At 38.6% G+C, this 12,281-nt stretch overlaps 1 protein-coding gene across 5 annotated transcripts in view; it reads right to left on the minus strand.

Moving 5' to 3' along the window:
- Positions 1-4,444: 4,444 nt before the first annotated feature.
- The window catches only part of spag9b (sperm associated antigen 9b), a 45,957-nt gene continuing 38,120 nt past the window's right edge, over positions 4,445-12,281 (minus strand). For all 5 annotated transcript variants that reach the window (XM_084740008.1, XM_084740007.1, XM_084740009.1 and 2 more), the window contains 9 exons: positions 10,709-10,837; positions 10,528-10,608; positions 10,372-10,439; positions 10,135-10,283; positions 8,541-8,712; positions 8,318-8,431; positions 7,906-8,085; positions 7,392-7,523; positions 4,445-5,955 (listed from right to left, as the gene is read on the minus strand). In XM_084740008.1, the coding sequence (XP_084596134.1) occupies positions 5,837-5,955; positions 7,392-7,523; positions 7,906-8,085; positions 8,318-8,431; positions 8,541-8,712; positions 10,135-10,283; positions 10,372-10,439; positions 10,528-10,608; positions 10,709-10,837 (1,144 nt within the window). In that variant the 3' untranslated portion in view covers positions 4,445-5,836. The remainder of the gene's footprint in view (positions 5,956-7,391; positions 7,524-7,905; positions 8,086-8,317; positions 8,432-8,540; positions 8,713-10,134; positions 10,284-10,371; positions 10,440-10,527; positions 10,609-10,708; positions 10,838-12,281) is intronic.

Consider the following 12,281-nt stretch of genomic DNA (forward strand, 5'->3'; position numbering starts at 1 on the left):
CATATGACCATACATACATACATACATACATACATACATACATACATACATACATACATACATACTTATGACCATACATGCATACATATGACCATACATACATACATACATACATACATATGACCATACATACATATGACCATGCATACATTCATATGACCATACATACATACACACATACATACATATGGTCATACATATGACCATGCATACATACATACATACATACATACATACATACATATGAGCATACATGCATACATACATACATACATATGACCATACATACATACATACATACATACATACATATGACCATGCATACATACATAAGAGCATACATACATACATATGACCATACATACATACATATGACCATGCATACATACATATGACCATGCATACATTCATATGACCATACATACATACACACATATATACATACATATGGTCATACATATGACCATACATACATACATACATGCATACATACATATGAGCATACATGCATACATACATACATACATATGACCATGCATACATACATACATATGACCATACATACATACATACATACATATGAGAATACATACATACATATGACTATGCATACATACATATGAGCATACATACATACATATGACCATACATACATACATATGACCATGCATACATACATATGACCATACATACATACACACATATATACATATATATGGTCATACATACATACATACATACATACATACATACATACGAGCATACATGCATATATACATACATACATATGACCATGCATACATACATACATATGACCATACATACATACATATGACCATGCATACATACATATGACCATGCATACATTCATATGACCATACATACATACACACATATATACATACATATGGTCATACATATGACCATACATACATACATACATACATGCATACATACATATGAGCATACATGCATACATACATACATACATATGACCATGCATACATACATACATATGACCATACATACATACATACATACATATGAGAATACATACATACATATGACTATGCATACATACATATGAGCATACATACATACATATGACCATACATACATACATATGACCATGCATACATACATATGACCATACATACATACACACATATATACATACATATGGTCATACATACATACATACATACATACATACATACATACGAGCATACATGCATACATACATACATACATATGACCATGCATACATACATACATATGACCATACATACATACATATGACCATGCATACATACATATGACCATGCATACATTCATATGACCATACATACATACACACATATATATATATAAGCTATATATATTCATAGCTTTAAACAGTTTTGATAACATTAGCGATTAGTCTGTGCAGCTAACATTACTGGTACATCGTACCTGTAAATGTTTCTTTAAATTAGATGTTGAGACAAGATAATGGTGAAATATTTCATTCTTGTCTGTGATGTCTTTGACATTGTTTTCATCTTGTTTCGTCTTATGCGTTGTTTTCATTTTGTTGCAGTGTTTTCATCTTGTTACAGCTGTTGTGTGTGATATGCACTGACAGATACACTAAGGAAATCAATTTTCTATGTGCTATTGTTCCATCCATTTAGGTAGAAATCAGTCTTGGTGTTGTGAAGGTGACATGCAATGATGCAAAATAAAAGAGTCTGGGGGAGTCAGTAACTCCCCTCAAATGCATTAAAAATTAAGTACCAAGCCTGTTTTGAAAATGTAAAGAGTGGAAAGTAGAGATACCTGAAAACTCTACTTAACCTCTGGATAAATGTGAAACAATATCCACCAAATTCACAGTGAAACAGTATATAGAAACCTTTAGTTTTACAACTCTCGTTAAAGGGACAGTTCACCCCAAAATAAAAAATGCACATTTCCCCCCTAACCTGTGGTGCTATTTATCGATCTCATTTTTTTTTTTTTTGGTGCGAGTTGCAGACATTTGGAGATATCAGCTGTCAAAATCTCTGCCTTCTCTCCAATATAATTGAGACCTTTTTGTGAGCAGTTTCATGTAGGAAGTACTTTCTTTCTATGAGACAGAAAGTAGTTCTGATAGATTAGTTTCTGACTTTTTAAATGTCTATTTTGGTGCTTGGAGCAACACGAGACTTGTGCCATTTAGTCCCACTATATTGGAGAAAGGGCAAACGTTTCTACACCCCATATCACTTCTGCTGAAGAAAAATAAAACATTACAAGCAGACAAAAAGTTGCCCACAAAAATTGCTTTAATTGACTGTTAAAAATAAGTAAGGCTAGAGATGCTGTAGAAGTACAAGATGGTGTGTGTACTGCTGCCAACCAGGAAGAGAGAAAAGTCCCTGCCAGGTTAACAACATGCAGATGCAGATGAGAGGGGCGATGCAGACCTGTAGAGGAGGGCGAGACTCTCCGCCATGCTGTGGTGGGATGAAGCCACCTGTTTGGTGACTACTTTTTTTTTTTTTTCCTGCGTTAGAGCTGAAAACTGATTGTGTCACGGTCTGTGGAACGGCTGCAGGGGTTCAAGTCTGAAGCAAACCCCCCCACCCTCAATTCTCTCCCCTCACAGACATATAGTGCATAGCTGAGTAAGGTTAACCCCTACAAAACAAGTTCATTTCATTTCAACAGCAACAACTGTTGTCAAAACAATAAACCCAAGCCATTTTCAGGTTTCATACATATATAATCATATATATATTCATATTCAATGTACAAAGATACATTCTGAATTGCAAAGGCTCAATCATTGTAAATAAATACTGCAATGGCTAAACTGCAATAACATTTCTCTCCTCTCCTGGAGAGAAGAGACACACACACGCGCACACACTCTCGTGAGGACAGGCCTCTTCTGATACTGTTCAATACAAAGAGGACAAAACAAAGAACATACCAGTGCAGCGGACTGGTACACGGAGGCCAGACAGTTTCATATTACACCCAAATCAACATCTCATGTGCTGCACTCAGAGAGTACAGTCTAAAAGACATGAAGGGAAAAAAAAAAAGTTCATAAAAATAAATTGAAAACATTTGTCATCAGTAGGGGATATCACTGAGATCTTCAAATAAACAGAGGGGGCAGAGCAGTGCGGCAAAAACCAAAAACATTCGAATTTTGACCTCTAAATTGTCAAGATAAGGATTAAAGGGGGGTTTACGTAATCCTCAGTGTGGCTGCTTGTTTTATCCTCTCATAGTAACACTCTCATCTCTCACACCCTGAAAATATTTCAATTTCCTAATATGAAAGTCTAAAAATATATCCTATCTATACATCAGGATTTCTGTTACAAAAACTTGCATGTTTGTCTACGTGGAGGCAGACTCAAACATGCTGCTCAGAAGGTGCCATGTCCAATGAGACACTAGCATGTGGCAAACTATCCATCTTTAATTCTTTATCCTTTGGTAGCAAACGTAACATTCTTTCAAGAAAAAAATAAATACTTTGTCACACTTGAAAAGCCTGCTAGTTAGTCCTTTCAACCCTCGATACCCAAGGCATGTTTTAAAAGTGTCTACAAGCTGGAGCTGGTCGGCAGACTGAGAGCAGAGGACTGACTGACAGAAACCTCACGGAGCGTTGGATTAAATACAAGTCTGTGGATCTTTCAGCGTTGCAACCAAAACTAACTCAAAGGAAGGGAGGATTTACAGTCTGTAGCAGCAGCAGCTGCTGCTTTTCAATTCATAATTACAGGTTTTGTGAATGGAGTTTTGTCAGTGAGTTATTTAGCCTCCAGTTTGTGCATCTAATGTGTTATTACATTCAGGTCACAGAGCTGAGCATGTTATTTTCTGAAAAATATTCACCCAGCGATTTTTAAACAAGACAAACAGTGTATATCAATGCGAGCAGCTCTGTGAGGCTGTACCTGAGCTAAATGCTAATGTTAGCATGCTCACAATAAAAATGCTAGAATGTTAAATTACAGAAGAAACAGCATTTCAAGAGAAAATAGCTTCTGTATTGAGACATATTTCTGAGTAAAACAGGATAGGCAACTGAGATTGAACATTGGGAGGAATTTGAATTGAATGTTGAAAAGTGGGCGTGTCACAACCCGACGTACCATGTTGTAGCTAGCTAGCTAACTAATGAGCTCTTAGCTATGTGATGCTAAAAGCTAAAGATTGATTGATGGGTGGATATCATGATATTATTAGTTGAAACTGGTTGGTTCAAGCCTACATAAGCATGTCATATTTTGTTTTACAGGAAGACACATGATTGGATTTTGAATTATACAAAAAATAAGAATACAAAGTAATTGATTTTTTTGTATTTTTTGGCACACATTGTTATATAAGTGCACAATATGACTTGGGAAGTGATTTGAAAAAATTAAAAAGGCATTTTTAATTTCATCTCAACTTTAACATTTCGCAGGCATTAGGACTGCACAATGTTATTATTGCAATTATATTTCAGTTGCATTTTTGCAACACAATTTTGTTGTTTTAACTTAAAAAAAACATTAAAATCATTATGATGCAGGACATCTGTGCAGCTCTGCAAGCAATTTGGATACTGTGCTTAATCATAATGTGATTTTGATAATATTTCAAATAATTGTGCAGCTATAGGAGGTATAATGTTTACCATCTTAGATTAGTGTGTTAGAATGCTAATATTTGCTAATTAGCACTGTGAACACAAAGAACACACTGAGTGACAGACATTTCCATCCAACAGACCCTGCTGCTGCTAGCATGGCTTAAAACCCAGGAGGTAATTTAACAACACTTACTGCTGCTCTTAAGATATTTTCCAGAATTGGAAACAGGTTAAAAATGCTTTACATTATTCAGCAGGTGGAATATTTTTTCATTGAGATGGTTAGAGGAGTCTTTGAGGATTCTGGGAATGCATCCAGAGCAGCAGTAAGTGTTATTAAACAACTCAAAACACTGCCAGGTATTTATTTTTCAGAAAATCTGATTGCTCAGCTCTGTGACTGGGATGTAATGAGAGGCACAAACTGGGGCTAACACTATTACTGTACATCTTGAATATGAAGATAAATACGCAGCCATCCTCTGCTCAGACAGACACTAACCAGATGAATCTGACGTGCTGCATTTCACTTAAACAGACAAGTGACGATCAGCTCAATTCGTCTTGCATACAATCAAAAGCCGAGTTCTCAAAGGAAATTATGAAATCTGATGTAAGATTAATGGAGAATCACACGTTGATTGGCTCCCACACATGACTGCCCCAGTCTTAGATTATTGAAGGGCACCAGGGGAGCTCACAGGTGATTATTTTCTGTTTAGCATCAAGTCAAGTCCAGCATGGGCACACGATAACTGAACTGAGTGAAGGGAACCTAGAAATGTCAGGAGGAAAATTCACTGTATTTGCTGAGCAAACGTGACAAACAAAAAAGTTTCTGTATCCAATAACAGCTTTACCTCAAATAATATTAAAAGAGAAAGAGGCATTATAACAGATTGAACTTCAAATCTGTAAAATAAAAAATATTTTAAAAAAGAACAAATAAGAGAAAAGGACTAATAATAAAACAATAACATGCAGTTTGTGTGAATGTGTTGCACTGTCGCAGTCCAGTTTAGCGCTGAGGAAGCTCTCAGAGCAGTTTTTGCTTGTTTCACTCTTATTGTTCAGGTATGAGGAAGAAAAAAAAAAGTGCTGATTAAACTCGTGCCCGCGGAGAGGAGACGTCCAACGGAACTCCTCCTCCGCGGCAGAGGAGTCGAGAGAAAAGGCAAATCAGGCCTCGGGTGATCCCGAGGTCAGAGTTCAGTCCTCGCTGGCCAGGATCTGCCAGACAATGAGGTGGCTGCGCTCGGCTTTAGCCAAGGGCTGCTGCAGTTTCATGGGGGCGTCCTCGCCCTCCTCCGCCTCGCCTTCCTCATCACCTACAGACATACACAGAGACGTCACGTTAGTCTCTAGATCTGAACTGATTAACATGATGTCACTATCCAATGCATGTAGAAAACTCAGTAGCTTTGCTGTGGTACTAGGTGTCTGTCATTTCTCCAACCCAGTTTAGATGAAACCACACCCACTGTCACAGCATATGACAGTCTACAGCTCTAAAAGCAGCTGAAAATGGGCACTTTTGGCACTGAAATTCACAAATTTACTATTTTTCAGAGTGTTGAGTGATGGCAAATGTCAATAAATGTTAATTAGGAGTGAGTTAACAGTGTCACTCAAGAATAGTCTCTGTATTATGTCACTGCTGTCAGGCGCAAATCTTGTATCTACATATATTGACTTTTTAATAATTTTTTTTTCAACAAATTCAATGCTATTGCCCCTATCCTTTGTCCAAGCTCTGTTTGTGCGTGGAGCGGCAGCCCTCCCCGTGATCACCCAGCCTCTCCGCTCTGGCAGTGAAGAAAAGCTCACAATCCACCGTATCAGCACAGTTGGCTCTTTATATGACACAATTGCAGAAAATCAAGCTTTCAGCCATGTGAAGCTGCCGTTGGCTGTCATATTCCACAGAAGCTTTCGTCATGTGGAGGTGAGGGTGGTTAAATCTAAACTGAGTTGGAAAAACAACAGATGCATGGTAGCGGGCACTGATTACATTACCACCGCCCCAAGCATTTAAGTACAAGTAGCAGGAGTTAAGTTTCAAACGTAACGCTGTGGCCTAATCACATGCCTGACATGAGGTTGCTTGACAACTAGATATGGCTGTACAGCGTCCTCGCTGCTCATGCAGACATTAAAGTGAATGCTCTGTTGTTTGTTACATTACCATGAAGGCATTAGTTGACAAAACCAAGACTAACTTGGCTAAACTAAGCTTGCCTTGACAATGAGCTAACATTACTACTGGTGTGTACTTAACGACTTGTCTGTGGGCGTCAGTTGTTGGGTTCCGTGTTTGGGACGTTTGATAGAGCTGGAGACTCAAAACTTAAGAATAAACCAAACCTATAAGCATTTGTTTTGTTCATTAAGGAACATCTTAAGATCAAAGTAAGCATTCCCACGTTACTATAGCTGCAACAATGAATCAATGATTAACTTAACTGTAAATTATTTCGAAAATTGATTAATTGGTTTGAGTAATTATGTGAAAATTTTCTGGTTTCTTTACTCCTTTATGAGACTAATCTGCATATAGTTGGGTTGTGGGTCAAACAAGATTGATAAAATATTCAACAGATACATCGACAATGAAAATAATTGTCAGTTGCCGCCCTAAAGGTTGAGCGTCATCAATGAATATCTCTATTTCTTGTAATGTCCCATGTAATCGATAACACTGGTGTTGTCACAGGTTTATTAACAGGTGGGAAAATGTCCTCACGGTGGCATCCCTAAAACTCACCCATCCTAAAGTCGATGTAGCCTTCTCCTCCGCTCATCACCAACATAGACTTGGTTCCTTCCTGAGTTGCGGCATCTGTCGCCTTGTCACCTGCTGCCTCTCCTCCGGAGGACGCAGATGGAACTGTGTGACCTGAAACCACAGGGCCACAAACTGTAAATAACACCAAACAAGTCCAGATTGTGTTTTTCTGATACAGACCTGCTTCTATGTAGAATACTGTATTTATAATGAGACCCCAGCTCTCTGGCTCACTATGGCAACAGTGATGCATGTAGATGATGCTTCGTGCACAAACACAGTCACAGTTGATGAACAATAGATGTCGACCATATTATCATCACCATCTTGTTGCTAAAAGGATTCTTTTACAAATTCTCTCAACTTTTTTAAATGAGAACTTAATATCCTACATAAGGAAAGACTTGGTGTGTCTAAAATGTTGTACAAAATCCAAAGACTTCGATAGCAGAGTAAAGAAATGATAAGAGAGCACGCAGCCTGGTTTGTTTACCTGGAACAGCTGCAAAGAACTTGACAGCATCTCTGTGACCATGGAAACAGAGCTGAGCGTGGGCCATGGAGCAGTAAGGAACAAATGTCCCCGCAGTCACTTTGTCACCGCTGTCGTCACCGTAGACGCGGACCACACTTCCTGGTTGGTTACCAGCTGCCTTGGTTGCCTTGCTGGCCGCTGACGGAACAATGGAAATGTGAGAAAGAGACAGAAATGGAGGCAAAACGATGTTTAGAAGGCCCTTTGTTTAATTATTCAGGTTTATGTTGAATTAATGTGACAGTGAGGTTGAATAAAGATTTAGTTTCTTCTAGTGAGTGTCCTCTTCATAAGACATGGATGAACATGGAGTCAAAACATGGTGTCAAAATGTGGAGCAGCAAGAAAAAAAACATCAGTCTAAACTCACTCTCAGTCAGAGGGATGGAGATGATGACTCCATTTCCTGTGCCGATCCACAGACGACTGCACGACACCATGAGAGCTGTGATCCTCACAAATGAGAAACCTAATTTCCCCGTACCTGAAGAAAAAAAGAAAAGAAAAAGAACACATTCAAAACCAAATCTGAGGTGATGAATAAACGTCCCCGACAGGTGTCTTTTTGTGTTTCATGGAGGATGGACACTGACCGAGCATCTTGCTGACGTAGGGCTCGATGTCGACGTCCTGAAGGTGCTGGAAGGTGTGAGCGTGGAACAGCCTGAGGGTGGAGTCCAGCCTGATGGACACCCAGATACCATCGCCAACCCAGGCCAGCTGCCGTACCTGGCTGTCCTTACGAGGGTGGGCGTCAAATGACTTCTGCAAAAGGAGAAGAGGATGCTCACTCACGTATGGAAGAGTATAAGAAGAGTGCAGGAAAGACTCCTGGTTTCATGGCTCAAGGGCAAAATCGCTCTAAAACAACAAAATCCCTTCTGCCTCAAACCAAAACTTCAAGCAAGGAAATTCTGATTGTTTAATGTTATGCCTTAAAGATTATTGATTTGATAGATAAAAACAAACACAATAAAATTAAATACCAATAATGATAACTCTCCTCCACCTATCTAACTGACCTAGAGTTCAGCAATCTGACGTGGGTTGTGTGGTTCAGGCTGTCTATATGTGTAAAGCTTCAGGCTTCGGTTGGATTATTTTCAAATATAATTTAAGACAATTCTTTCTCTATCTCTCTGTCTGACTCTGCCAATGATCTGCATCAGTGTTTATCAAGTGTTGCAAGTTGATACTCTGCAAAAGGAAAGGAGACAGAATGTAGCCTGCACGTTGAATTAGCCTGGCGAGCTAGCAGTCTCGCAAAAACTTGCAAAATGGGAGCTTCTTAAAATCCTTAATGATTTAGGGGAGGTGATTCCATTATGGATAAATTATGAGCCAAAAACCTCCAACCTTCCATCGCAGCTGATGATGTGTATACATCCTTCTCTTCTCAATTATAACTGTTAAAGACATTTGAAGTTTACCAACCACTTTAACTTGGCTGATGTTGGGGAAAAGGTAGCGTTAAACATCCAGTGTGTAACATTTATGGGGATTTATTTGCAGAATATAGTAGAAATAGAATATGATATTCATAAGTATGTTTTCATTAGTGTATAATCACCTGAAAATAAGAATCGTGTTTTCGTTACCTCAGAATGAGCTACAGGGTCCTCTTCCACAGAATTGAACTGACATGTTTCTACAACATGTCACAACAGACAAACTGACGTTTTGAGCGAGTTTAGCAGCCATCATAGGTTCTCCTACATTCTAGGAAGGGGAGGGGGTGTGTTTGCATTCTGCAAGTTCACCACTAGATTCCACTAAATCCTACACACTGATCATTTAAACTACTAACTAGTAAGGCAGATAATTTATTGTTCTCGGATACTAGAGTGTTACATGCTGGTAGTTGACTGCAGTATAAGTATAGTGCCCCTAAATTTCTGGCTGGTATAAGTTATACATTTTCTGTAAATATTCAGTGTTCGTTTTTTGTCAAAATACTCATTTATTTCTGAGAAAACCTGTCCAAAGGTGCTTATAACTTTGAAGAAGAAACAACAAAAATGTAGCCTTAATCTTGAGTTGAGTTCTGGTCTCAAATGTTTCATACCAGGTGGTTTGCTTGAAAGGCAGAGGTTCAGGTCCTGGTTTTATCCTGATGCAGAACCCTAAATTAAACACACCAATCTGCATTAAAATAACTAAGTGAGAGCATTTTAAGCCTTATTATACCTCTATCTTCATGGCTTTGGGCTGCACCACGTAGATCTTGTTCCTGTAGCCACACCACACCTTGTCATGTACTACAGTCATGCAGCGGATGGAGTGGTGTGGTCTCCCCAAATCTAACAGATGGTAGTTGGTCAGGTCCCACTGTCCATCTGACACAAACACAGGAACAATGATTAGATTTACAGAGAAATCCCTTGTTTATTTAAAAAGGACTTGCTGCAAAGCTTGTGTCCTCACCTACTCCTCTGTGGAAAATAGCTAAAGTGCCATCAGAGAGGCCCACCAGGACACGCCCTTTGACATGTCTGTGAGAGAGAAACAAATGTTTAAAAAAAACACCTGATTCACATTAAAAAAAGTAGCAACATGAGCGACTCATTTCAGTGTACTCACACTATGCCGAGCACAGAGTCCTTCAGCTTTATAGAGTGGAGACACTTCTTCCACTGAGCCACAGAGGAGTGGACGTACACACTGCAATCACAAACTCATCATCAGATTTCTTGAATTCTGGCCATATACTGTACTGTACATACGTCTTCTGGGCAAAGAGAAACAAACATTTACATCTCACCATCCGTTCTGTGCCCCGAGCCACATGGTGGGCAGAACACTGCTCATCTTCTGAGCCTCCTCTCTCATCAGGTCCTGCTCCTCTGCGGTGGGGTTTGAACTCACTCCATCTTTCACCAGGTCACTCTCCCTGCACATCGGAGACAGTAAGTGTTATCAGAGCTGCTGCATTTGTATAATTCTACTTACCGACAAACTAAGTGAATAATTCACCATCTGATGCCACGTTATACAATCAATAAAAAAAGGAAACTGAAAAAGAAGCAAGAGTCATTATATTGCTCCTTTCACACTTGAAAACCTCTCTGAGCAGTTAGCGAAGGTGGTGAATTAGCCGACCGTTCCTTCGTCGCTTCCCTCAGTTTCACAGGTTATCAATTTGCGTGATGCAGGCAGCATTGTGGTGTGTTGTTATTTAGCTAATGTTGCATGTGTTTTTCTTTTGTTGGCTAATTCAGTCATTTATTTGCATGCAAGCCGTTGACCAGAAGAGAATGGGGGAAATTCAAGACAGGGGAGTTATTTTGTAGATCTTTATCACAGATTCTTCCTGCAGTCTCTGTCATCTGGTTTAAAACTGGTTGAATGACGTTAACTATCTGTTATTTATGATGTATATCTGATCAGTGCGATAGACAAGTGAGAACACATCACTCTGACATATTTTACAAAAACAAACAGGATAGTTTAATAAGGAAAAGTAAGAATTATTGCCTTTGTAAGTAATTTGATACAGAATACAGCAGCTCTGGTTTTAGCTTCCTCATATTACCTATTACTATAGGCTAACAGTTAATTTACCGTACAAATAGATCACGATTCGGGACAGCTACTAGGGGACTATATGCAAGTTCAGTTGTATGCTAGAAATGATTACAGACTGGAACTTCTCACATATGTGTGATTGAAGTTAGTTACTATCTAGTAGTAGTAGTAACTTAGCTAAACTGACAATATCCTAAATCACACTAAATGAGATCTCAGCTCGTTAGCTAACGTTAATATTATCTGAAGATCAAGTTAACTGTTATATGTTTTTCTGAAAGTTTCTGATGGCCATGAAATGTATGCCTTTGTTCTTTTAAAGCTGAAGGTTAGTTTGTAGCCCACCATTGCACAATTAATGGTCAGTGGAGATTTGTAAATGTTTGTAAATGTATTTGAATATATGATATGCCCATAACATTAGCTATTATTAGCCCTGTTAAAGCAGCCTCTGGACAAAAATAAGAGAAGGAATGAAGATTACAGATTTTGTGAACAATATTTGTTCATTCTAAACTCAATATTTTCAACAGACACTGGAACTTTTTTAAATTTGCTTTGGTGAGCATTTTAATTTAACTCACCCTGTAAAGTATGCCTAATCATCTATTTGGAGTTCATACAATGTAGATTTGAAGGGTTTTAGTGTGTTTAGCATCAATAGAGCTGGCACTAGTCTGGTACCAAGCAGAATATTAAGAGCTTTGGTATAATGATGCGGTGATCCTTTCTTCTGTTTCAGCATCTTTGCAGTAAACAAGGAAACAAAAATGAAGCTCTGGTTCTGTGACAGATACACTGTTCCAGCC

The sequence above is a fragment of the Lutjanus erythropterus genome, chromosome 17 (assembly GCF_056507025.1).
Source record: "Lutjanus erythropterus isolate fLutEry1 chromosome 17, fLutEry1.hap2, whole genome shotgun sequence".
In the NCBI taxonomy this organism is placed as follows: domain Eukaryota; kingdom Metazoa; phylum Chordata; class Actinopteri; order Lutjaniformes; family Lutjanidae; genus Lutjanus; species Lutjanus erythropterus.